The 24799-nt window shown below is 44.7% G+C and overlaps 1 protein-coding gene across 1 annotated transcript in view; it reads left to right on the forward strand.

The window, feature by feature from the left end:
- Nucleotides 1-725: 725 nt before the first annotated feature.
- LOC126151074 (putative uncharacterized protein DDB_G0271606) overlaps nucleotides 726-24799 on the forward strand; it is an 89663-nt gene continuing 65589 nt past the window's right edge. The window contains exon 1 of the mRNA XM_049915918.1: nucleotides 726-880. Coding sequence (XP_049771875.1) covers nucleotides 726-880 — 155 coding nt within the window. The remainder of the gene's footprint in view (nucleotides 881-24799) is intronic.

The raw sequence follows: 24799 nt of genomic DNA on the forward strand, positions 1-24799 counted from the left end.
TCAAATGGCTCTGAGCACTCTGACTTAACATCTATGGTCATCAGTCCCCTAGAACTTAGAACTACTTAAACCTAACTAACCTAAGGACAGCACACAACACCCAGCCATCACGAGGCAGAGAAAATCCCTGACCCCGCCGGGAATCGAACCCGGGAACCCGGGCGTGGGAAGCGAGAACGCTACCGCTCGACCACGAGATGCGGGCTCTTTCATGGCCGTTCTCTGTATATTCTGAGCAACAAATCATACGAGTCATTCTTTTTTATGTATCAGCCCTAACATCCCACAATGCCGGAAACTATTTATACATTTCGATGCACTCTAATAATGGCGGTCTTTTGTCTTGTTTGGAACTCATTTTCAGCGAACACAGAAACATCTCGTCTGCTACGCGCGTGCGTCTGTCAAGTGAATTGTCAGTACTGCCCAGATACGGCGCACTATTTCCGGTTACCGCAATATATTTCAAAAGTTTACGGTGTTCTCAGTATTAATCCGCAACGTCTCAGTCTCACCTCTACACTTTCACATTATACCGCATCAGGAAATATTTCGCAATAATATTGACCGTATAGGTGGCGCTGAAGCGTGGTGTTGTCACCAGGGGACAGCGAGCATCAACGTGCCGCGCAGTAGTGTAGGAAGGACGCCAGGCGGTGTAGGAAAGTAGGGGCCGGGCGCTGAGGTATACAGGCGGCGATACATCAGTCCCGGGGGAGCGCGCAATGGATCCGGCATCTGAGCGACAGCCAGACGACAACTCGCCAACGTCGACGCCCTCCCCCACCCCCACAAATGTGGAGATGTTATTGGGACGCCGCCTCAGCCAGCTTCTGCTGGAAGACGACGAAGACGCCGCCAACTGCACTGACTGTCTAGGGTGAGTGCAACAGCCGTCCTGGACGCGAGGTTCAACGAGTACTGAACATTCCAGCCGACCGACAAACAGAGCGGATGTAGGCGCTCTGACCAACCGATCATCCAATTTTTCTTGCCGGTTGACCTATTTGGTACGACTATCAGACAGCTGATGACCACTTTACTCCACCTCACCCAACAAATTGTGCCGTGTGTAGCGCTGTCGTGCCAACCACCCGACTTAAAGTTCGTCATTTCTCACTACGGTGCTGTAGTCGCTGACTAAAGTCGCTCGAAACGTGTGTACGCTGCACACGAAATTGGTCGGTGGGTCGGCCGTCAGTCGGTTGGTGCATGTGTAGGGTCCTTAAGCTGACCTCTTACCAACAGAAAATTTACCCATTAAATGTTTGAACACAGCGAAAACAATACTCTCTAGAAATTACGCAATGGATCTTTTCCCGAATTTTCATAGCCAAATAGTGAGAAATGAACGAATGGGTTATCAAGTTGACCAAGTGAGGGTTCGTTTTACAAAACAGAAAAAGAAATCTGCTTGAAAATAATCGGGGAAATTTGGAAAAACTTCGTGAAATATCCAAATTTTTCCTCAGATCACTAACAGCTCCTGCTAGCTATGTGAATAAAGGTCAGATATTCACTGTCTTCAAGGCCTAGCTATTTTCCACATAAATAGTAGTACCGGTGTGATATTTAATTTTTAAAAAAAGTTAAAATAATAAGTCAAATGTACCTGACATTTGTCTAACAGTAAGAAATAAAACATGTTAGAGAAACATGTTCGAACTCAAGTACAGCAAATTGGGTGGCGACTAAGAATTTGTAGTCAGATGTTTAAGCTATTCTTAGAATTTTAAGAGTACTAAATGACAATTGTCTGGGGGATTATGTAGACCGTGTAGTCCACTGCTGAGTGACCTTGACATATTCCTATTCTCTATACCCGAAGGGGTAAATAGTTTTAATGTCCTGATTAGACGTAATGATCAATGACTCTAGTAGTCGGAACAAACGTTTTCTAAGTGTCCATTACTTTGCGTGAATGTTGTCTGCAAGTCAGCTGTCCACGTTTCGTCAGGATGATAATGTGTGGTTATTCAGTAGCTAAAATGGAATCTTTTTCAGTAAAGTGAGAATACAACAAAACCGGAACCAAAAGGGGGAGAGGTACGGTGGGCATGGCAAAAGGTCTCTCTAAAGACTCACGGAAACGAATTATTACATTAACACATTTGTTTTTTTATGTAAGAACCTTGGCATCCACGCCACGTTAACTGTGGGTGACCCAATTAAATGCGCGGTGGGAGGAGAAGAAAAGGAGCCGGGAAACAGGGGGAAAAAAGGCCGTCATTCCTCCCACCCCGTCCAGAACTAACGTAGGATTTGCACATGGAGTGAAATTTCCTCATGCATGCCAGTGAACTCATGAGAAAACGAGAGATTCGTGAAGATGATTCAGAATATTATCCAGGCCTATTAATACGTGCGAACTACTTCATTACCCCTACCTAGACCATGCGCAAAAAGGAAAATTTACGAAGCAATAATTGGTACAAAAGTAAGCACAATTCCAAATTTTTGGAGACTTGGAATGGCCAGAAAGTTTCCTAGTGGGTAGACATTCCTGTCTTTAGAAGTAGCGAATACATTATCACTAGCCACTGACTGTGTACGAGAACCTTTACAGTGGCTGCAGAAATTAACAATGTAACCTATTAAACGGGATTTGTTGTTACCAATCAAAAAAAAGTGTCGTCAGTTAAAGAAAACTAGCTTCCAGCTGGTCCAGTACTTTTCACTGTACACGAGATCACTTTATCCACATTAAATAAATTTAAAATTTGTGGAAACGTTTATTCGAAGGTACGAGACAGTTTTGTTTCGATTATATTGAATCGAAAGACTATCACGGTAAGATGCAGGGTAATTGCGGTCATACTTTCAAAAAATTCCAAGGAATATAACCCTCTTACAAACGTTTCGTTATTAAAAAGATATCTTCCTAGCACTAAAAGAAAATATATTTATTCATCTATCTTGGACTGGAGGACATGTACAGCATTGATATTTCGAAAAATTCAAATGTGAACAGATGTTTCTCAGCTGGCAAGAAATTGCAAATATTACTGATAGTCTTTCTTATGGTGTTTGTAGTCTCTGACTATTCTACCGTGGTTTTTGGTCGGAGATATTGCGGTGGGAGGAGGTTCAAGAATGTTTCTCAATTGACAGTGAAATAATTACGCCAATCGTGTGGATATTTCTTCAACGCAGAGTAACTTAATGAGAGAAAATGTTTTAATTTCACCAACCAGTCTCTATTCCAATCATTTTTCGTCTCTTTTTCGCATCACAAAAGCAAAGCTGGCCAAGACGAGAAAATCGTCAGCGCCATATATTCTAAACACACACTGACGTTTTATGAACCTGATCGGACTGTGGAGACAAAGGGAAGTTTTGCATGCTTCCACAAAATGCTTGATTGTTTATGCTCTCCAATCTCGCTGTAAACGTATGGCTTCCTTTTACGCATCAAGTGAAGCGAAAATTTTCAGAGAACAAAAGCGTCTATTAAAATTTTTTAGTGGTGTACATGCAATGAATGTCGTGCAAAAGTCTGATGAAAGAACTGACCACACTACCTGCACCTACTCAGCAAAATTTATTCCGTAATAAAATTTTCATAATCTGTTCGAAACCTTCAGCTCTGTTCAGTACTAGGTATAAGAACTTGGTCAGTTCAGTCCTGATAGGTGACTACTATTCAGAAAACGCCTCTCGCATCCCAATCTCCATCGTTCACGGTCATACAATCTCCTTCATTAAGACCTGTCACCGCAATTGCTTCGTTGACGTAGTCTTTCCAGCATCTCGCAGGTCTACCGCGCTTTCTTCTTTGAGGCGGAGTCCATTGCCATACACGTTTTGGCCATCCTGTGTCTAGCATACGCTGTAAGTGACCTAGACTACACAGAAAGGTAGCGCCTACTCTGGTATGGATTGTGCTTTCGACATTCATAACATCTGATACTATCGCTTCTATTATGATCAAGCCCTGAATATCCACAACTCCGTCTCCAGAAATCCATCTCGACAGCCAGCAAGCGATCTTTCTGCCTCTGAGTTAGTTCCCACAACTCGGCACCATATGTCATACTTTCAATAATTGTGTGGTAGATGGTATGTTTTGTTCTGCGCGTTATGTTTGTTCCAGAGAATACCATTTAGATGTTTTGTAGCTCGCTTGCCCTGGCCAATTTTATAGTTTATATCTTCCACACTTCTACCACTGGACGACAGTCTCAGTCCCAGGTACTTAAAAATGACTCACTTTAACAGTATCAGCTCAGAGTTGTGAGTCGTTAACAGCATTTTCTCTCACTTTCAGATAATCTGTTTTAGATAAATTTATGACGAGACCCCATTTTGCATATTCTTTTAATTTGCGGACCATGTAATTTGCATCTTCATCTCCAGCTAGTAACACTTGGTCGTCAGCAAAGGAAAAAAGAAAAATAAAGTGAATAAGGTCTCATCGTCATTATCAATTAGACTTGTCCATAGCTTGTTTTGTGGAACTGTGTAGTAAGCTTTCTGGAGGTCTACAAAGACAAGGTGGGTCGTATGGCTTCTTGCTGTCCTTTTCTCCGCTAGGTTTTCAAGGGTAAATACTCATTCAGTACAGGAGCGACCAGATCTGAATCCATTTTGTTCTTCAGATTCAGTTATTTCTTCTTCTATCCTCTTTTTTTAGGATACGGCCATACTCTCGCCATGGATGGGCATCACACTAATACCTCGATAGTCTGCACAATTTCTCCTGTTGCCCTTTTTTAAATATTGATGTAATTGTCTTTTTCCACTCTTTTGGAGCTTCGTCACCTCTAAGGCATTTGTCAAAAATCACTGCCAATATCTGAGTTTTGACGGTGCTGCTTTAACCAGTTCTATACAAATTATTCCTGGACCTAGCGACTTTGTTTTTCATGGCATTAATTGCGTTTGGAACTTATCATTGCAGATTTCATTGTCTGGTGGGTTCTCAGTGAATGCCGCTCTGTTCTCAGTTAGAAGTCCGTGTTGTATCTTCCAACATGCTTATGAGGTTTATATCTGCTTTACCTTTATTCTCATTTCATTGTTTTTACTACCTTTCAGGCTTCATTTTCTCGTGTATTCCCTATGATTTTTTTCTCACTTCACCAGTTTTCTTCCAGGCTTCTTTTTTGCCTTAATTATTATGTGCATCTTTTCTCCGCTCTCTGTATTTCTGCCAATCATTGTCTGATCTTGAGTTCAACCATTTATTATAAGCTTTCTTCTTACTTTCTACCTTCTCTTGTACCGAGTGGTTCCACCACTAATCACATATTCTATTACTCTTTTGGATTTCTTTTTTTTCCAGTTCTTCATAAGCACCATTGTGGATGGCTTCTTTAACCATCTTATCATCTTATCTGCAGAGGTTTCTTCAACGGCAGCAAGTTTTTCTGCTAGCCTTTGCTGCTACAAGGAACGGGTAGAACTATGGTCAAGGCTTTGTAAATTATATTGAATGTTATTGGCTTTCTCTGGCCCGGTTTCCACCTGAATTTCTGTGTCTTTGATAAACTTAAATATTAGACATTAGCAAAAAATGGTCTGATCGGCACTCTGCACCTCTCATAGCCCTCACGCCTTGTACTGCTAGCTTTGTTTGATTTATTATGACATAGTCTATAATGGACTTGAGGTTAGCGCTTGGTTTCGTCCATATGTATTTGTGGATGTCCTTATGCTTAAACCATCCATTCAGAATTCTTAAGTCATTTTGCATGCAGAATTCTATCAATCTTTCACCATTACTATTTATAGTTTTTTCACCATATTGTCCCACTGTTATCAGCTTTCCATCCTATTCTGGCATTTAGGTCTCCTAGTAAAACGACTTCTTTGCGATTCCCTATATTTTGAAGAGATCTTGTCAATTGCGTCTAGAATAAGTCTTTCTTCGCTACCCAGCGTCGTCATTTGGTGAATAGACCACAATAATCAATAGAGAATAGCCCTTTACTTTCAACTGTACTTGCAGATTTCTATCACTGACGTATTCCCAGCTAGTTAGGTTTTTCTTGAGTTGTTCCTTAATGGCAATGGCAACTGTACTTTGGGCTCGTTGTTCCTTTGGTACGCCACTATAAATGTATATGTAATCATTTGTCTCTTCTGTACCATGTCCTTTCACTTGGGTTTCTGTTAGGTCCACTATGTCGACGTCAAGGCGCTTTATTCGTTTAGACATCACGTTTTTTGTAGAAATGCCTTGTATATTCCATGTTGCATTTCTCATTGTCCTTTTTCGTGCTTGTTGTCTTCGTTTTGATCCATTTGTTCTGAGGCTAAATTGGGAGGATTTGCATGAGATTCCTTTTCCTAGGGTGGAGTGCAGGTCCAACGCCTAAACCCCCGACTTGAAGGACCAGGTGATTTTTAATCGTGGTTTTCTTCCACTAGATGATTGCCTTTCTGGGCTCCAAAGCTTTCGGCTTTCCAAAGCTTTCTTTGGTTACTTTTTTAAGGGCATTAGTCTGTGATCCAAGGATTATTTACGTGCCTTGTATTCTAATGATGGAGACATGTCCCCGACTGCCTAGGACGGCAGCTGTGCAGACGTGAAAATCATTTTTTTTACCTTTTCACATCCTTCAGGCGCACCTAACGCAGGATCTAAGGAGTAATCTGCTCTTCTGTAAATATGCATTATGTATTTTTATTTTTCATCATATGTGTCCTGAACAATCTTACTAATGGTGTTTGAGTCTGTTGTTGAAAATAACACTTTATCCCGTTTCAGTTCTGCTGACTACATGGTGGTCATTATCACGTGTTCAGGAGATTAAATATTAGCAATGAAGCATAATTTTGTCATATCGAGTGAAGCAGCGCTATATGAATAGTCTTAATGAACCATAAGATCTTGCATTACGCCCATCTTAAAGACAGAACCAGGACTGTTTTGAAAATTAAAAATATATCTACAGCATAAGATGAATAACATTCCATTAAATATTTCGGATATATATTCAGCCACAAACGTATTGTAGTGTTAATCCAGTGTATATCATTCAAATAATTCTTGTATGCCGCGATTAACAATTCTACACATTTCAAAGGATTGAGTTTTTGTAGCGAAAATACACATGTATGTGCATATTATATTTTCAGTGCTATTTGGTTGTTCGCTAATTTTCACGATAACAAATGTTACAATTTGTAACTATCGACAAGTAAGCGACCAAACTCATCAAGTTTTGCTTAAGAAGTACGCCTGTCGTGATTTCCAAAAACTCTTACACTTACAATCGGATTAGGTAATTGGAACTCGTTTGCACATGGACACTTTGATTTGCAGATACAGGTTTCAAGGACGAGCGACATGCTTGGAAAGCCCAAGTGAAACATCTAAGGTTCAGATATGGGTGGTGTGTGGATTCATGACATTTTGTATCTTTTCTTGGCTAGTGAAATATTAAATTTTCTTATGGCTGATGCAGTGTCGGCAACAAACCTGTTAGTGGAATTATGTTACGTTTCTGTAATGTTACCTTGGAAAAATTCATTACCTGACTTACACAGCCACTTTGAAAACTGTACCATTTCCTTTATCGAATTTGACTGCCGTAGCGTTTTGAGCGGTTAATTTTTCGTTTATGCTGTAGACAATGTGGCGTTCTGTCTGTTATAGGTGTTTAGCGTTTCTGTAATTTTCTACACTGTAACTGGTAATTCATTTTGTTTCATTGATTGGTGACTATCAATGGTAGCTTTCGTTGTTGCCGTTAGTTGTTTTATTGATGTAGCGAATAACTTTGGTTCCAGGTTGTATTTTAGGTCTTTATAGTCAGTTTCTTCTTCATAAATTCTACGTTTCTTAGGTTTTTTACACGTGTATAAAATTCGAAAGGTGATAACATTTCTTGTTCAGGTTGTTGTGTTATCTGATGTCCATTAACCTGTCAAATTTTTTCTTGTCTTTTACGTCTTGACTGGTGCGCATGACGTATCTATCTATAAATCTTAATAAATAATCAAATATTAGCAGTGTTAAGTTGTAACTTAATCTTAAGTGAGTTACGTGAAGTTCGTGGTTGAGTAAATTTTTGTGTTGTACCTTGTTTGCAATTTCTTCTTCCTTTTTGCCCACCTTTTTTGCGGTGTGGCTCTATGGATTATTTTGCTTTCACTTTGATGCTTATATAAGACCGGACGATTTTGTACTTAATGCATTATCTGTTATAACATATACTTCCTGTTAGTTTCGACATCTTGATCTTTAGACGTAAATAACGTAATATCTTCCTCATATCTTCTTTAAAGATAAAAACCCTTTTGCCTGCAGCATGAACCACGTCGAAATAAATTTTACAAGAACTCAGCTACAGCAGCTGCTAGATACAAGCAAATATATATATTACATTGCAGCTGCTTTTCTCTGTACCTCTTAGTCATCAGATTTGTCCACTTGACCCACTCTATTCTTCGCCAGTATTAATTTCAAAACTTTTTCTCCATTTTTCTCACGGTCGGCATCTTTGCTCTGTACAGTGCAATCCTCCAGATGTAGCGCTTCACCAGTTTCTTCCTTAATTCAAATCCGAACCCGCCAGTCGCCAGAGTCCTCTTCTTGATGAATGCTGCTTTCGCCACGGTGATTCTCGCCCGAATTTCATTTGTGGGGTGGGCAACCTATTTCGGTGAGTATCCCAAGTACTTGAACTGCATCGCTTTCTCCAATTCTCGATCGTAGATCGCTGTCCTCAAAGGTTTCTCCCGGTTTGTGATATCCGCATCACCTTAGTTTCCTCGATGTTGATTTTCATGCTATATTTCCTTACAGTTTCCACCAACCGGTTCACTGTGATACAGCTGTCTTCGAATTTTGGTGAACACTACCACGTCATTTGCATACATGGTGTTGAGTCGTCGTCCTATCCTGAAGTTTTCGCATCCTTTCAAAGCTTCTCTTGCAGCCATTCTCTACACATTTTGAAGAGATTCGGCGACAAATAACATCGTTGTCTGAATCCTCTTCCTGTTTCTGTGCTGTTTGTTTCTCCGTTATTCAGTCGCACTTTTACTCTTTGTCCCAGGTAAAAGTTGAGAATTGGTCTCCGGTCACTCCAGATGATTCCTATCTCCTTAAGCATGTTCATCAATTTTGTCCACTGACTCTGTCGAAGACCTTCTGTTTGTCTATAAAACAAGCGAAAACGCCTTCGTTAACAGCCAGAACTTCCTCTGACAAAATGCTCACCATGCCGATGGCGTATCTGGTTGCTTTTCATTTATCTCCAAACTGGTCCTCTCCCATTACAACTTCAGTTTTGTGCTCCAGCCGTCTGCTGGCTAATCTTGTAATGATCTTCACCACATGTCAGATCACACTAATTTTACCGTAATTACTACATATCTTAGCTTTTCGTCTCTGCTCTAGATCAACCATTCGAACGTCGAAAAAGTCCTTACGCTAATCTCCAGTTTCTTAGATTTTGTCTTAAAGTTGCAGCCGCGCTTTCAAACCTCTGTTTCTGATTTCTTTCAGCAAAGCCATCGGTATGCCGTCGTCTCCCGCAGTGTTCCTCCTCATGTCCTCGTTTGCTTTCTCTACTTCTGTTGTCAGTACGCTGGACCTTCTTTCTTCCGTCAATCGCCTCCTCCGTCTCTTTTTCGATGTCTTGTGATGTTGATTACCGTAGAGTTCCTTTACGTATTCTTCCCATATTTTCAGCACCTCTGTTTGTTGAGTAACCATTTTTTCTCTATAAAGTTCTCTATTCTGAAGGTTCTTACTCCATTGTTTTCGCTATTCTGAAGGTTCTTACTCCATTGCTCTCGCACCCTCCCAGCTCCTTTTCTGGTACATGCGGTCGTACCTTCCTCTTCTTTGTAATTTCTGTTTCGTCACATTCTTCTGTGTCCTTTCCTTTTGATTCCTGAGTCCATTGTTACGTCTCCTGTATTCTTCGTTAACATTTTTACACTTACTCCTTTCTTTCATCTTCTCCAGTATTTTATTGGTGACCCGTGGTTTCCTGGTTCTCTTTGCTTCCTTACCAACTTTACTCTTCAAAGTATTCAACAAAACCAGCTTAACATTTCGCCACTGCACTTCCAATTACACTTCCCACTTCACTAAATTGTTGCCCCAAAGATTTTATTATTGGCTCATTGTTCTCTCTCATCTTTTCCACGTCACATTTCTGCTTTCTTCTTTCACGCTGTCTGATCGTCTTAAACTTTGTACTAATGCCTGCAACCAAAAGTGATCTGCGTGAACATCAGCAGCCGGCAAAGCCTTGGCGTCTTTCGCGCTGCCCCTGTACCTCTGTTTGAGGAGTATGTAATTTATTAGGTATCTGTTGTGTGCTGGGCTCTTCCATGTGTACAATGTACTCTTCCTTTCCTTGAACAAAGTGTTCATCACTGCAGAGTTGTTTCGCTGACCCAATTCTACTAACATCCCTCTCCTGACAATTTCTTGTTCCCAATCCACATTACTCCACGATGTTCGCTTCAACACCCAGCCCCACAACACTATTCCAGTCGCCCATGATTGTGGTGCTTACTCTTTATCTGCCTTCAGAATGGACGATGTCTACTGTTTCATCGTACATTTCCTCCAGTTCTCCGTCGTCATGGTCGCATGCTGGCATGTGCACTTCAACTATAAGAACGTCCACTGGTTCTGCACGCATTTTTCAGAAACATTATACGATCACTAGACACTACTTTAGTGACACTTTGAACCATTTGATTTCCCGTCACTATTCTAACGGAATAAAACACCGTGTAAATAAATAGCTGACACTATTTCGGCCGTTATCTGTGCACTTCAGTTTATATCAATCAATTTTGTTCACGTATTTCAATTTTTTCTTCAGATTTTTCAGTTTCTTTACTCTTCAAAGTACTGTTACGTTCCATGTCCCGATCCTGAAAGTCGAAATTTCAACATTGAGAAACGTTTTTAGACACGTTTGACAATGTCGAAGGGATGGAAATCAGCCGATAGTGGGAATGAAATGAACAGAAGTAGTGAAAAATAAGATAAAGTCCGTCAGATTTTCCCAGGAATGCTATCAAATAAACTTCCCATTAGTACATCGTAACTGCTATGACTGTCATATTTTGACTATGACTATCAGGATCCACGTGGAAGTGTGGGTGAGACTTTGGACAGGAACATTGTTTGTATTGACACTAACAGATCACATCGGGAAATGAGGTGTCAGAGTGGACCTAAATAGCTACGTAATGCGCTGTCTGTAAAGTCATCACACGTTTTCTAGCATAGTCAACTCACAATTAAACCACCTTCCAACCAAACCAATACCTTGGCCTAAAACATAGATCAGTATCCATGTTCTTGATTTGTAAAAACAGTATAAACACTGACGTAAATGTTAATGCGGAATGGCAGTATCGGGACCTACACTATAGTCGAATAAAGTATTTTATTTATAACAACCTACTTCTTACGCAGGAAACATAATTGCTCAATTCGTTTGTCGCGGCTGTGGGCCAGACTTGGAGGAAAACAATTGACAAAAGCTGCTATAATTGCGGAAAACCGCTCTGTGATTAACAAAGCACGGGACTTATCAAGTATCAGGTTGTTGACTACTTTTCGGGAATGTAGTTTTGGGGTATCCACTTATCGCATAACTAATAAATTTTCGCTGCTGGTCAATAGGGGAACTATAATACTGTGGTATATTTTGTTACTCTTGTGCAAACAGGTGAGTCTCATGCTGGTGGATCTCACATCGACTCGTAAGCCGCTATCAGGTCTGATCTTAGTGCATGAATTTCGAGTCCTGCATGCTGCTAATACAATTGACAAGTCACTGAAAATTCATAAGTTGGATTTTAATCAGGTCTCGGGAGTTAGCCCATTCTATAAACCAGTTTAATGTGAGGAATAAGACGATTTATCAATTGCCTTATTCGTACTATAGGAGTTTGCTTAAGGTGCTTAAGGTTTGCTTAGAATTTTTTCTGATTGCCAAGACGACAGAAACTGATTGCGACGCTACCTCGGTTTTATGCTGTTGAGTAGTTGCTCTCTAAACGGTGATCCATACGAGCAATCAGCTGCTCGCATGTTAGTTGGGCTTTGCTCGACTCGGTTTAGAAAAGAATAGCTCAATGTAATCAGTGTCGAGCTGTGCGCGCCTGCTTTTGTGCCCGGCAGCTAACTCGCTACAAATAACAATCCATAGCTGTTATCCTGCAGCCATATAGTCTGTGCGTTGGTTGGAATTGAGAATTAATAAAATACATAGAAATACAAAATAAAAGATAAATGAATAATTTGATAAAACAGAGTCTATTCTTAAGTCCGTAAATGATGTAGACGACGGAGAATCAGGTTGAACGATGTTTATTCACGAAAGTGAAGCTCAAATAAACCGTAAGTGGTCCTACGATAGTAAAATATAATACAGTCAGAAATACTTTTGTAAAATACGGTAAAGTTACGTTGAGCACGTTACGAGAATAACAAAATCCCCGGACTAAATAGTCATCAAAGACTCGCTAAAAATAAGACCACTTCGTGATCACAGTACACGAAATATTCGCGAGCTCAAAATAGTTCAACATGATGATTCACAAATTAACACAGACGATACAAAGAATAGCTCACATTCTATTTTCAGTCCCGTAATGAAAGTGGAAAAGTTCAGTCTTACACTGGTGCACATTCAGACCACTCGAAAGTCTCCCTCTAGAAGTATGCTAGCTGCCGTTCTTTGCCCGAAATCAATCTCCTTCATAATTAAATGTCACTCGTTACCACAGGCAGGTCTGCCTTCAACCATATCTCAACCTAATACATTCTCATCAACGTCTCAACGAAAAGTGTCCAGAATGACTCCATTGTGCTTTTCACTCGAAAAAGTCTCTCTGCTCGACTCCAGAGATTTTCCGCCACTGTTCGATTTTCCATCGGCTGAAGGCCGACCCCACCAAATATACATTGTTCTTAAGTTCTATAGACATGATTTGACTAAACTTGACCACTTCCCAGACTAAACTAATATACTGGAACAGTATTTAAATAAATGTTATAAGCATTCGGTTACACTCAGATCATTTACAATAAATTACAATTTTCATAAATAAATAAGCTAGTATTCTTGCACAAATGTGCTTAGATTAAGTGATAAAGAAATGTCGATAAATATTGTTTACAGTTATTTATCCTGCTTCAGAGAAGTGTCTTTTGGCTCTTTCTTATAGTGGTGTCAGTTAAGACAAGATATTGACAATTTCTTAAAATACCATGATTTTGTATCAACAATTGTAATTAATATTTAATGGAAGTTACTGGCAAAATGGTAAAATATTAAGTAAATACAGAAGTAACACCAGATGGGGAATTCATGTTGCATTAAATGCTTTGTTATTCTGGAGGATATGATGTTTTGATCTTGGGAGCAACAAAAAGATATAAAAGACGCCATAGGTCAATAAATAAAATGGATAAAGATGAGAGGCTTTCAGGAATGACAGCTTTCGTGCAATGCTATCATCTGAGTTATCGTTTGATGAAATAGTAGGAAGCGCTTAAAAGTTGTTAATTCAGAGGTTCATTGTGTAAATGTTTAGTCACTGAGAAATATTAACTCACATATTGTTAAAGATATTGAAAATATTATCACTGGATGCTCCTCATTTATCTGTATTGAGATTTGCTTTAATATTAGAATGTGATTTGTCTAATTTAAAAGAGCTGTAAGAAGCCATCTTTCAGCTTTCTGATACTCCACCATTGCTAGGGCTTATGCAGCCCGCTTAAGCGATCGATCGTCGCCCAAATTCCCAGTACTGGGAGTTACCCACACCTGGCCACAGTGACGCTTTCGCACCTGGATCGCTGCAGCCTGCCCGTCTGTGATCATCTGGCTCATCCAGCACGCAACTCCGTCAGCCGTGGGCGCACACTGGCAAATTCACTTTGCCTTGTATCAGCTCTAGGCGGCCTAATCGCTCGTCTACATGCGCGTAACGTTACATGATTTTGTGTGGAACCTAAAGTGCTTTGTTGTCATAAACTAGATATAAAGATATCCTCTCCTGCAAAGCTTTAATTTGTAGTGAATCTGTTCAGTGTTTGTATAATTTTTGTGTTAAATTACAGAGAGGATTGTGAAACTGATAAAGGTGGCGTAGATTTTGCTCGCTAAGTAAATAGCGGCTAAATTTAAGTATTAGTCCGAATCGAATGGCATTTTGTAACTGTCTAGGGTCTGCCACATCGTCTCTTCAGGAAACAAAATGCACGAACTAATGACAGTCTATTTGCGATTCGCGCTTGTCTCACTGTTGGCAATTTTTGGACAGTGAACATTTATCAAACGGAACACTGGTAGTGTTTTGTTTCTGTAATTTTTGTAATGAGTTGTGGGATGTAGTGACGGTGAACTGTAGCTTAGCCACGCATGCAGGTAATGTTGAACGGTGACAGCTTGGTGAGTAGTTGGCGAAGCCAAGGAATGTGACTCACAAGAAGAATTATTGCTTCTTATGTCGCGTGTTTTACGAACTCTGCAATGGCTAGTTTGGCTCCGTTTATACTGGTAATGTAGCGATGACGTATATTGCATGCCTCTGTCACTGGTCCCACCACTTTATGTATTAAATACATATGAACAATTACCAATAGCTCTCCGATAATTTGCATGTCCTTCTTAAATAATTGCTATAGCATGGTAGAAACCATGATTTAAAGTAAAACGCTAAAGTTGTACCTACAGTAAATCATTAAATATTAGGGGTGCTTTGCCTCACAGGTGCGTTAGTCAGCATATTATGTTCTAAAAGAGAGGTGGCCAGTAGAGGAGCAGTAACAACAGACTGGTTCCGTCAGGGAAGCTCAGTAACATCGAACGTGGCTTAGTCACCGGATGTAACCTGAGTAGTATTATCCGTCAGGGATATTAAAACACTTCTAAAGCTGTCAAAGTCTGCTGTTCATAAGATTATGAAGCGTATTAGCTATGGATCGACCGCAACTAAGCAAAGACCAGACAGATCTCATGCACAGGGAATGGGGCCGTCGATCATTGCGGGAGGTTTTTGTAATAAAAAAGAAACACGTGAAGTCATTCGAAGGAATCCAAAGGGCTGCCTGCATTCTGGGTAGCACGAGGACTGAGCTTATGGTAGTGCAGCTCTGCATAAAGTTACACTCTCCTGAAGTCAGTATTCGGCGACGTAAAGTCACCCACTGGACGGTGGATAACTCATCAAGAGTGAACTGACATGTGACAATCCGATGGAAGGTCTGGGTTTGGTGAATTCAACTAAATGCCTATAGATTACAATTACGAACAACTTGAATTGGAAAGAACAGACAGAAAAATGTTGCGAGAAAGACTGCGTTTTATAGACAGAACAGTTAGAAGATGTAACGGATCTACTGAACGCATTGCCTACACTACGTTTGTCCGTCCCCTTTAGAGTACTGTTGCGCGGTGTGGGATCCTTACCAGATAGGATTAACAAACTAAGAGTATATCGAGCAAGATCAGAGAAGGGCAGCACTTCTTGTATTATCGAGAAATAGGGGGGAGAATATCACGGACAGGATGTGCAGTGGACATCGTTAAAATTAGTTTTTCACTGTGGTGGGGTCTTCTCACGAAATTTAAATCACCAACTTTGTCGTTCGAATACGAAAATATTTTGTTGACGCCGACCTATATAGCGAGAAACGATCATCATAAAGTAAGGGAAATCAAGTCATACGGAAAGATATAGGTGTTTTTCTGTGCGCTGTTCGAGAGTGAAATAATTGAGAATGAAGGTGATTTTAAGGCGGGTCTATGACCCCCTCCCCCCCTGTCAAGCACTTACGTGTGATACGCAGAGTAGCCATGTAGCTGTAGAACCTTAACTTTCATCGTTTGTAATGCCTACAATCAAGTGAAGTAGTGGTGTTGCGGTATGGAGGGGTGTAATACCGTTATTGAAAACTCTAAATGTGGAACTATGTAAACACATTCTACAGCACTTTTTTCGGTGCACAGCAAAGGAACAGCTGGGAGATGACACTACGAGCGTGACAATGCACGCTGTCATAAGACAGCGCGTGTTAGACGGTGGTTTGCGGACAACAACGTTCCTGAAATAGGCTGGTCTGTCCAGTATCTCTACTGAAGCTCAGTGGGACACCTTTGGGATGAGTTAGAATGTAGACTCCGCTCCAGCCCCCAGCGTCCAGCATTACTACAGTATCAGGCAGTTGCTTGACCTGCACACTGCATCCCCATTTAAAATCAAACAAGTTGTGCTCTACTTATTGTGTGTGGATCACTCGATTACTCGACTCCTTACTTCTGAAGTGGCACAAGTTGGACGACTTCAGGCTGTTAGTACTTTGTGTCTAGGCAGTGGAATAATAATAAAAATTTATCGGGGGATCTCAGAACCCTTAGACATTCAGACAAGTGTGAGACAAGGTGATGGACTACCTTCTATTCTGTTCAACATAGTTCTAGACAATGTTATGGAACAATGTGAGAAAGCCTCGAAAAATGTAGTTTGGAAGCCAGTCCGACTGAGTGTTGTCACAAAAAACCTCTATATACCATGTCTTGCATTTGCGGACAATCTGACGATGCTAAAAGACAATGAGCAGACTGCAGTCAAACAGCTGCAAATACTCCAAGAATGTGCAGAAAAAGTAGGTTTACAAATTTCATTTGAGAAAACTTAATTCCTTTGTTCCAAAACAGAGATTCCAAGCTTGAAAACAAAATATGATAAAATTAACAGGGTCCCATACTTTAAATACCTTGTATAATCCACGAACCGTCAGGTATTAAAAAACAAACTCACAGCAACATCGCCTCCAAAAATTTAAAAAATGTTTAGGGTTAACCCAAAACCTCTACGCCGGCCAAAGTGGCCGTGCGGTCAAAGGCGCTGCAGTCTGGAACCGCAAGACCGCTACGGTCGCAGGTTCGAATCCTGCCTCGGGCATGGATGTTTGTGATGTTCTTAGGTTAGTTAGGTTTAACTAGTTCTAAGTTCTAGGAGACTAATGACCTCAGCAGTTGAGTCCCTTAGTGCTCAGAGCCATTTGAACCATTTGAACCAAAACCTCTACAACAAAAAATGGATATCAAGAGGGGCATAAATTCGACACTACAATGTTGTCATTAAACCAACAATCCCCTACGCAAGTGAAACACACACTTAACAGAAAACAACTTGAAGACATAAAAAATAAAGATCAGGAAAATTCTAGGAGGAAGGCATACCCAAGACGGTTATAGGCTACAATCAATTAAAACAGAAAAGTCGTAACATCGAAATTGATATTAGGAAAATGTGAATGAAATTTTTTGGCCATCTCAGCCTTCTATTAGAAAATCGGTTGACGAAGAGAAAGATTTTGTAACCTCACTTACGAATTCCATAACTTAGCTCGATGAAATTCAAAAGGACCAAAATAATGCAAACATAAGTCCAGCTGACATTGTAGAAAGACACCTTCAGACACAAAGTAGACAAATTGGAAGTTACATCAGAGCAATCAAATGAAAATCAACACAGACCAAATTGGTTGGATGAGCGTAAACAAGCCTTTCCAAACCCCCCAGGGGGTCCACAACTCTTTTGTGGATACGTGCGTAGCGAGCACGGGACCCCGAGCTAATGTGGCCTTCCTTCCTTTCCGGGCTGCATACCTTCCCTTTCCGCATCCTTCCCCATCTTCGCCCCTCCTCCCCTCACCTCTGGCTCTTTCCTTCCCTTTCTCCCCATCTGGGAGTATGGTTTGTGCCTACGTCTGGAGACGGACGCTCGAAAATGTAATGCATTCTTCGCCTTCTTTGCTTGTCTGTCTTCTTCCTTCCTTTGTCCTTCTCTTTTCCTTACCTCTTCTCTTTACCCTTTTCTCTGCTGCGGCGTTTGAGACCTCTCTTCTTTCCTTCCCTTTCCTTTCTTTATTCCTCCCTGTGCGCGTCTGAAGGCCTACCCACGCATTTTTGTGCGTAGCCGCTGACGGTGTAACGCGTAATTCCTCGCCCCGGGTAGACAGGTAGGACACGTACGTACCCCCTGGTAACGGCCAGGCCCAGGGAGGGGTGATTACCCGAGCTGATACCTTCCGAAAGTGCGATTGGTCCCTCCGTCCGTTTGTCGGGAGGTGTGACCTGAGGTGTGAACAATCACTTAAGGCGGGAGTGTCCTCAGAGAGGGCCCCCACAAGGGAGGAGCGCGCCATCGGAGACGCCGGTAATCATGGGGGATTCTTCCGCAATGGTTTCCTCACCTTCCACTACGTCTGCTCACAAGCGTAAGTATACTGAGTCTCAGCCACAGACGGTTCTTCCATCGTTGCCACAGTTCCTTGTTGTTTCTCGGTCTGACGAAGGTCACGACTTCTCCATTATTATTATTATTCATTATTCAGAAAAGGCCCCTGCGGGTTCGGGGGTTAGAATAGGCCCGCGGTATTCCTGCCTGTCGTAAGAGGCGACTAAAAGGAGTCTCACATGTTTTGGCCTTATGTGATGGTCCCCTCTCGGGTTTGACCTCCATCTTTCTAAATTATTCCGAAGAGCGAGCCAATTGGGGAAGGGCGCCTTACATGGTGCACTGTATCCGTCGTGCAATTAGACCTTTAGCCGTCTTTCTCGTCGTTGCAATGGTGTCCCGCTCGTTTTCGATCTCTTGGGCGATTACCACACTGCACTCTGCAGTGTTTCTTTTAACTGCGACGACGACCTTGGCCATTTTTGCACCTAAGATCCAGCACGGTAGCCAGTCCGTTGTGGTGGGGCCGCCATGTACCCTCTTGGTTGTAGCCCCCTGACAACACAGGGATCGCTCTACTGATGCCTGCGCCGTTCACTCCCCACGTATGCCAAGGAGTAGATGCCCATCTCCCTGGGGCATCAGGACTCCCGGCAATGGACATCCTGCCAGGTGGCTATTGCTGCGGCTGGGTGGCGCCCGTGGGGAGGGCCCTTGGTCGGAGTAGGTGGCATCAGGGCGGATGACCCGCAATGAAGCGTGGTACATCATCTCTCGCTGGCGGCCAGCCGCCAGCAGTCTCTAAGCGTTCTCGGGCTCAGTTTAATGCACAGAAGTACGATCCGAAAACGTTCCCCTCCCTGGCCACGCCGTGGGAAGAGCGTAAGTCCCAGGATGGAGGTAACAGTTATTCGCCCCGATTCTTAGTTTGCACGAGAGCTGATGGGGAGTCTTTTCTCTCCACAAAGCCTCAGTTCTTCGTCGAGCATTTAGAGGACAAGTTTGGGGAGGTGGAGGGCTTGTCTAAAATGCGCTCTGGCTCAGTACTGATACAAACGGCATCCTCCGCCCAGTCACGCAGGTTACTTGCTTGTGACAAGTTGGGGGATGTTAACGTTACTATTACTCCACATAAGAGTTTAAATATGGTCCAGGGTGTTATTTTCCATAGGGACCTCCTTTTGCAGTCTGATGAAGAGCTGCGCGCCAACTTAGAACGTAGAGGTGTTCATTTCGTCCGGCGCGTTCATCGGGGTCCGAGGGACAATCAGGTTGCTACCGGTGCCTTCATCTTGGCCTTCGAGGGTGATACGTTACCGGAAAAGGTCAAGGTGATGGTCTACCGATGTGACGTCAAGCCCTATATCCCTCCCCCGATGCGGTGCTTCAAGTGCTGGAAGTTCGGCCATATGTCTTCCCGCTGCACTTCCAGCCTCACATGTCGAGATTGCGGACGCCCATCTCATCCCGATACTCCATGTGCCCCGCCTCCCATCTGCGTCAACTGCGGGGAGCACCATTCACCTTGCTCGCCAGACTGCAGAATATTCCAGAAAGAGCGCAAAATCATGGAATATAAGACCCTGGACCGCCTGACTTATACTGAGGCCAAACGGAAATACGACCGATTACATCCAGTGCGAATGACAACTTCCTACGCCGCTGCTACAACACCTGTGCTAGCCCCATCAGTTTCGCGCCTTCCGGCCGGATCGACGAGTGGTACAACTCCTCCTGCCCCCTTGCCAGTGGGGGGCTCTACCCACCGGGTTGCTCCTGTGCCACCTACCTCAGGAGCAACACCATCCCCCCCATCGGGGACGTCGGTCCCCGCTTCTAAGCCGGAGAAGTGTCCAACTTCTTCGGCTTCTCACGCTCGCAAGGGGTCCCTTGGGTCCCTCCCTTCCCAGGTTTCCACCGGCGGGAAGGCTGACGATCGACAGTGGCGTAAGTGCCCACAATCTGCAGGTCGAAGGGCTTCCCGATCCTCCTCAGTCCCGGAGACTGAATCGGTGAAGCCCTCCCAGCCGGTTAAACCCAAGGAGCAGCGTGAGAAATCAAAGAAGAGCAGCTCTAAGCCCAAGGAACGCGCGGTGGTAGCCACCCCATCGCAACCTTCTAGCTCTGCGTCTGGGGACGAGGTGGAGATTCTGGCGTCCGCTGAGGACCTCGATCTCGCCGGTCCCTCAGACGCCATGAATAGCAATAGCACTAGCACGGGTGCTCAATCGGAGGCAGCAGGTGACCCAGCGGCGTAATCTGCCGTCCCAGTCCCAGCATGCCTTTCTCAGCCATGGACAAAACCATCCTCCAGTGGAACTGCAGCGGTTTCTTCCACCATCTAGCTGAGCTCCGCCAACTTATCAGCCTTCACCCTTTCCTCTGCATTGCTCTGCAGGAAACTTGGTTTCCAGCAATGCGCACCCCCGCCCTCTGTGGCTATCGGGGTTATTATAAGAACCGAGCAGCTTATGAAAGGGTGTCTGGTGGCGTCTGCATCTATGTCCTTAACTCTCTTCACAGCGAGTCTGTCCCTCTACAAACAGCTTTAGAGGCTGTCGCTGTTAGGGTGTGGACGCCGCAGGCTCTTACCGTCTGCAGTCTTTACCTTCCACCGGAGGGTGATGTCGCGCAGCATGTCCTGGCTGCGCTGATAGCCCAATTGCCGCCACCTTTCTTATTACTGGGCGACTTTAACGCCCATAACCCTCTGTGGGGTGGGTCAGTGGCAACAGGTCGAGGCGCCACCGTTGAGCGTTTATTGTCGCAGCTCGATCTCTCGATTTTGAATGATGGTGCCTCCACACACTTCAGTGTGGCGCATGGCACCTACTCCGCCATTGACCTTTCAATCTGTAGTCCTAGCCTCTTACCATCTGTCCACTGGAGTGTGCATGACGACCTGTGTGGTAGTGACCACTTTCCGATTTTTCTGTCACTACCACAGCGTCACTCTTCTGGGCGCCCTAGCAGATGGGCTATGAATAAGGCTGACTGGGACTTGTTCTCCTCCACTGCCGCTATTGAGCCTCTCTCAACTGATGCCATTGATGCGGTGGTTACATCGGTCACCGCCGGCATCGTCACTGCCGCCGAGTCTGCCATTCCCCGTTCTTCTGGGTCCCCTCGGCGGAGGGCTGTGCCTTGGTGGTCGCCTGAGATCGCTGAAGCGATTAAAGATCGCCGGCGGGCGCTCCAGCGTCACAAGCGACATCCCTCCATGGACCACCTTATCGCCTTCAAACGGCTGCGTGCGCGGGCCCGCCTCCTTATCCGCCAAGGCAAGAAGGAGTGCTGGGAGCGGTATGTGTCCACCATTGGCCTCCATATCACTCCATCGCAGGTCTGGGCGAAGATTCGACGCGTCTACGGCTATCGGACCCCTGCCAGCGTCCCTGCGCTCTCACTGAATGGAGCAGTTTGTACAGACTCCGACGTCATTGCAAGCCGCTTGGCAGAGCATTTTGCTATGAGTTCCGCTTCTGCGAATTACCCCCAGGCCTTCCGCTCCATTAAAGAGCGGATGGAACGTCGGAGCCTTTCTTTTCGCACCAACGCTTCTGAACCCTACAACGCTCCATTCAGTGAGTGGGAATTTCAGAGTGCCCTTGCCGCTTGCCCTGATACCGCTCCCGGGCCAGATCGCATCCACTGTCAGATGCTGAAACACCTTTCAGTGGACTGCAAGCGACGCCTCCTCGACCTTTACAACCGTCTCTGGGTCGAGGGTGAGTTTCCGTCGCAATGGCGGGAAAGTATTGTCATCCCCATTTTGAAACCTGGAAAGAACCCTTTGGAGGTGGACAGCTACCGTCCCATTAGTCTCACCAACGTTCTTTGCAAGTTGCTTGAACGGATGGTGAGCCGGCGCTTAAATTGGGTGCTGGAGTCTCGGGGCCTTCTGGCTCCGTCTCAGGGTGGGTTCCGTAAAGGCCGCTCCGCCACCGACAATCTGGTGAGCCTTGAGTCGGCCATCCGTACAGCCTTTGCCCGCCGTCAGCACCTGGTCGCTGTCTTTTTCGACATGCGGAAGGCGTACGATACGACATGGCGTCATCACATCCTTTCTACGCTTCATGGATGGGGTCTTCGGGGCCCTCTGCCCATCTTTATCAGAAATTTTCTGTCGTATCGTACCTTCCGCGTGCAAGTCGCGGCCTCGTATAGTTCCTCCCTCGTCCAGGAGAATGGGGTACCCCAGGGCTCTGTCCTCAGTGTCTGCCTGTTTTTAATTGCAATAAACGGTCTCGCTGCGGCAGTAGGAAATTCTGTCTCCGCTTCCCTGTATGCTGACGACTTCTGTCTTTACTATAGTTCTATTAGCATTGCAGCAGCTGAACGTCAGCTACAGGGCGCAATCCGCAAGGCGCAGTCTTGGGCTGTAGCGCGTGGTTTTCAGTTTTCGGCTGCCAAGACCCGCGTTATGCATTTCTGCCGGCGCCGAACGGTCCATCCTGAGCCGCGGCTTTATCTTGCCGACGAACTTCTTGCTGTGGTGGAGACCCACAGGTTTTTGGGTGTACTTTTTGATGCCCGGTTGACTTGGCTGCCTCATATCCGGCAGCTTAAACAAGCGTGTTGGCGGCATCTCAACGCCCTGCGTTGTTTGAGCCACACCCGCTGGGGCGCCGACCGATCTACCCTGTTGCGGCTCTACCAGGCGTTAATCCAGTCTCGCCTGGATTATGGGTGCCTAGCTTATGGCTCAGCATCCCCATCTGCGTTGCGGGTGCTGGACCCAATTCTCCACAGCGGGATACGCCTTGCCACTGGTGCTTTCCGCACCAGCCCTGTGGACAGCGTCCTAGTGGAGGCAGGTGTACCTCCACTGCGGTTCCGACGCCAACGTTTGCTGGCCGCTTATGCTGCCCATGTTTTTAGCTTGCCCGGGCATCCAAATTATCGTGTCCTGTTCCCGCAGTCAGTCGTCCATCTGCCAGACCGTCGGCCCCGGTCAGGTTGTCCGATCGCCGTACGCATCAAGGAGCTTTTCTGCGGGCTTGGGTTTTTCCCAGTTCCACCTCCTTTCTGGGCGCCTCTGCGTACACCCCCGTGGTGTGTTCCTCGCCCTTGCCTTCGGCTCGACTTGGCACAGGGCTCGAAGGACTCGGTCCCTCCAGAGGCCTTCCGCCGCCGCTTTTATTCCATCCTGGCCACGTATCAGGGCTCTGGAATTGTTTACACCGACGGTTCGATGGTTGCTAGTCGTGTCGGGTATGCGCTAACTCTAGGGGACCATTCCGAACAACGGTCCTTGGCGGCTGGCTGCAGCGTTTACACTGCTGAGCTAGTCGCCATCTTTCGTGCCCTAGAGTATATCTGCTCCTGCTCAGGTGAGTCCTTCGTTATCTGTAGCGATTCCCTGAGCGGTTTACGAGCTCTCGACCAGTGTTTTCCTCGTTCTCGTCTGGTGATGGCTATCCTTGAGTCCCTGCATACTCTTGCGCGTTGCGGCCGTTCTGTGGTCTTTGTGTGGACCCCCGGTCACGTTGGTATCCCAGGCAATGAACATGTTGACCGCCTGGCGAAAGAGGCCACGAGTAAACAGTCTCTGGACGTTGGCCTCCCAGAGACTGATTTGCGGGCAGTCCTCCGCCGAAAAGTTTTTGCGCTTTGGGACGCTGAATGGCGCAATCGGATCGTGCCCAATAAACTCCGTGCCATCAAGGAGACGACGACTGTGTGGCGGTCATCCCTGCGAGCCAACTGCAGGGACTCTGTCGTCCTTTGTCGGCTCCGCATTGGCCACTCCCACCTGACACACAGTTATTTACTGCGCCGGGAGGACCCTCCTGTATGTCGCTGCGGGGCGGCTTTGACAGTGGCCCACATTTTGTTGGCCTGCCCCCTTTTAGCTGTGGTCAGGCAGACATTTGCGCTGCCTGATACGCTCCCTGCCCTCTTATGTGATGACCCTGGTATGGCTGACTTAGTTTTCCGTTTTATTCGGGCAGGGGGTTTTTATTATTTACTCTGAGTGTTTGTTCTGTTCTTTTGTGTTGATTCTGGCCATTGGCCTACGATTTTACGCTGAGTTTTTAATGTGTTCTCAGTGGTTGGCTTCTCCTTTTTATCTCTATGGTCGGCCAACCACTGTCACACTCTGTGTGATTTTAATTTGTTTCGTCTGATCTCTGTAGGAGTATTTCTTGTCCTGTGTCGTCTGACGTCTTTCCTGTTGTTCGTTTTTTTTTTTTATTCTCTTTGGGTGGTTTTACTTTTTTTTTTTTTTTTTTTTGGACAAAGGGACCGATGACCGTCGCAGTCTGGTCCCTTTAATCCCCCCCAAACCAACCAACCATTATTCAGAAAAGTGTCGACGCAATTGCAGGTCCTGTAAAGTTTTGTTCCAGATTACGGAATGGCACCTTGTTGTTAGAAACAGTCAGTGCCCTCCAGGCACAAAAATTGCTGTGTACTACACTGCTCCACACCTTCCCTGTCCGGGTTGAAGCGCACCGTACTTTAAATTCCTCGTGTGGAGTCGTTGGTACACACTCCCGCGATGGATTGTCTGACGAAGAAATTCAGCACTACCTGTCTGACCAGGGCGTAATGGCTGTTCATAGTCATGAAAAGGGTTGACACGAACATCATTCCAACCCGCACT

Source organism: Schistocerca cancellata, chromosome 2, assembly GCF_023864275.1.
Source record: "Schistocerca cancellata isolate TAMUIC-IGC-003103 chromosome 2, iqSchCanc2.1, whole genome shotgun sequence".
NCBI lineage: Eukaryota > Metazoa > Arthropoda > Insecta > Orthoptera > Acrididae > Schistocerca > Schistocerca cancellata.